The sequence below is a fragment of the Danio aesculapii genome, chromosome 3 (assembly GCF_903798145.1).
Source record: "Danio aesculapii chromosome 3, fDanAes4.1, whole genome shotgun sequence".
NCBI lineage: Eukaryota > Metazoa > Chordata > Actinopteri > Cypriniformes > Danionidae > Danio > Danio aesculapii.
The window spans coordinates 58,014,025-58,016,958 of record NC_079437.1 but is presented as its reverse complement, the minus strand read 5'-3'; the positions used below and the strand labels follow the sequence as shown (position 1 = coordinate 58,016,958).

General features: G+C 40.1%; 1 protein-coding gene across 1 annotated transcript in view; it reads right to left on the bottom strand.

The window, feature by feature from the left end:
* vwa3a (von Willebrand factor A domain containing 3A) overlaps nucleotides 1-2,640 on the bottom strand; it is a 67,964-nt gene extending 65,324 nt beyond the window's left edge. Inside the window, exon 1 of the mRNA XM_056454310.1 lies at nucleotides 2,522-2,640. Coding sequence (XP_056310285.1) covers nucleotides 2,522-2,604 — 83 coding nt within the window. The 5' untranslated portion in view covers nucleotides 2,605-2,640. The remainder of the gene's footprint in view (nucleotides 1-2,521) is intronic.
* Between the last annotated feature and the right edge of the window lie 294 nt (nucleotides 2,641-2,934).

The following is a 2,934-nucleotide window of genomic DNA, read 5'->3' as shown; positions in this document are numbered from 1 at the left end:
ATGTATTTAAAATCAGTCTCTGGTGTCCCTAGAGTGTGTGTGTGATGTTTCAGCTCAAAATACCACACAAATAATGTTTTATAACTCTTTGAATCTGACCCTTTTAAGCTTTCAAGCTAATTGTGCGTTTTGGTGACCGTCACTTTAAACTCAAAAGAGGGCGGAGCTACGAATATCTATGGCTGTTTCTCGATATTCGTTCATCAGCGATCTTGCGTTCTCGTGTTCTCGTGTAACGTCATCATCAACTGCCAGGGTTTAGTTCCAAAACTCAAGACCGCAAGAACGGAGGACGCGTGAAAGTTCCCGAATGTGTTCTTGATATCGAGGATGCATCAATGCAGACTTGAGCGCAATACTCGCTCGAGTCCCAGAAGTCTTTGCGGCTAAATAAACGAGGTGGGAAGCACAGCATTTAATATAGAATTATTATTAAAATTCAGAGATATCACTTATTTAGCTAAATGCAGTGTTTGGCAAGCTACTTGAAAAATGTAGTGAGCTAAGCTGTTAGCTACTCTACTTAAAATGTAGCTTAACTACGCTAAAAACAACCCCCTGGGAAATGTAGCAAGCAAAGCTAAAAGCTACATGGCAAAAGTAGCTTAGCTAAATGTAAGCAATTTTAAAATGTTCATTTTTAAATCGAAGCAATTAAATTCAAGTCAATCATATCTTAGTGATCAATAAAACTGTCAATAAATCATATGAGGCAGAATAGTTCAGTTCAGTTATTTACTGTAAATAATATGTGCTGTAGTAAACAGAAACACATTATAGTATTGTAACGCCACGCCAGCAGAGGGAGCCCTTGCCCGACTACTGACTCAGCTCCGCTCCCTCTGCAGCTACTTCCTGTTTGTGCTGTATTTCAGTGAGTGTTCAGGCCATGATTCTTAGCGAAGTATTGCTAGTTTACTGCCTTACCAAGCGTTGTTCCAAGTGACTTTCTTGACTGCTATCCTGTGTATGACCCTGCCTGCCTTGTTCACGTACGTTCTCTTTCTTTGCCCTTTTGATCAGTTTTGGACTGATTGTTGTGTTACTGAACTTCTGCCTGCTCTTATACTTCGTCGCCTGGATTTGCCCCTGTGTTTGTTGTTTGGATTGGATTGCTTATATGTTGCCGACTCTCTGCTTGTTTACTCGTTGATGTCTCTGCCTAACCTCTTAAATAAACTTCTTCACATGGATTCTAACACAGCCTCAGCCTCCGTGTTACAAGTATATAACAGCTAAAACAAAAAAATCTAATAAAACCAAGTGTTACACAATTAAAGTACTATAGTAATTATATTGTGTGTGTGTGTGTGTGTGTGTGTGTGTGTATATAGTATATTTAGTATATATATATACTAAAGTATTTTTGAGCACAGCATCAGAAATTAAGTTATTGCATCTTAACAGGAACTTCTCGAGGTATGGTCATGAGGAGTCCTGCTTCAGAAATATCTCTCTCCCTCAGTCATCTTTCCATCAAGCAAGTTTCGGTTGGTGACGTCGACAACCAGAGGTGGCAGTAACGCACCAAAAACTTTGTTGTCGAACACCGTAAAACAGGTAGAAGAAGAAATCGTCCATCTCGCCATCATATGGATTTACTTTCATCGGCTAGACACCGGCCTCACAGCTCCGTGAATGTCGGTGCTGTCACTTATTGATCCGCGATCGGTAAATGTAGCTTTGTAGGCGCTACTGCGCTACTTGACTAATAAAATAGCTTCGCTACTGAAAAGCTATTTGATTTAGAAAGTAGCGACGCTACCGCTACGCTACTGAGAAATGTAGTTAATCTAGTAGCGTCAATACTTGTAGCGTCAATACTTGTAGCGACGCTACTGCCCAACACTGCCTAAATGAGACAGTGAGTATAAACATGAAAATCTTAATAAATTAATAAATCCATTAAGGTTGTTTATTTGCTGAAATTTGTATTAAAATCTGTTTTATTTGTATTGTGCAACGTATATTTGTAAGGTCTTTACGCAGATTATATATTGTGAACAGGGGAAAAACAATAAATTGTTGTGCGAATGCTGTAATGTTTAAATAATTTTCCGTTAAAAATGCGAGATGGTCATGTGACCATCAGGAAGAACGCAGCATCTCATTGCCTTCTCTGTTCTCACGGTCTCCCGAGTTCGTTCTTCTGAGGTTACTTGGCAAGACCGGTCTTCACAAGATGTGTCAGCATAGTGGCAGATTCAAAAACAAGACTAATGTCCTATGCTAATGAGGGAGAGATGGTCACTAGTGGGCGGAGCTTCCCCCCTCTGATGACACGTATAACGGTAGAAAAATCAATCAAAGTGTTTCTGCAGACTGTTTCTATCAAGTGTGATTATAAAAAATATAATTAATACATGTTTACCATTAGAAGCTGGTCATATTTACAGGCTGCTGCCACACAACTCCGTTTAAACCCCTTATAAAGGGGATTTTTGCATAATAGGCCTGCTTTAAAACTCAAACAGCATAGAGTTTAGCGATTGTGTCATGTAGTGATGTGCAGTAAACTCACACTGGAGCATCAGTTGTGCAGAGAGACAGCAGGTCGGACACAGACAGACCGCTGGACTTCAGCCAGTCCTCTGAGCTCTCCATCCGCTTCTGAAGGAGCTCCAGATCACAGGAGACTCGTCACGCACACACGCAAGAAAACCAAGGCTCACGCGCTAAAAATATGCATGGATGAAAGACCCTATTAAGATATTTGAAAAGTTCCTTGTTGTGTTTTGTAAGTTTCATAAAAGAGGTTCACATCAGTTCAAGGTCAAAACACAAACAGACAAACACAAATGTTTAACCGTCTTACACTGCAGCAGCAGCTCTTTACTCAGTGTCTGAAATGTAAACAGCACTCTGATTGGTCAGAAGACACTACTCTATTCTAATTAGTCAGATGGCTCTGTTCTACTCTAGTCAAATGACCTT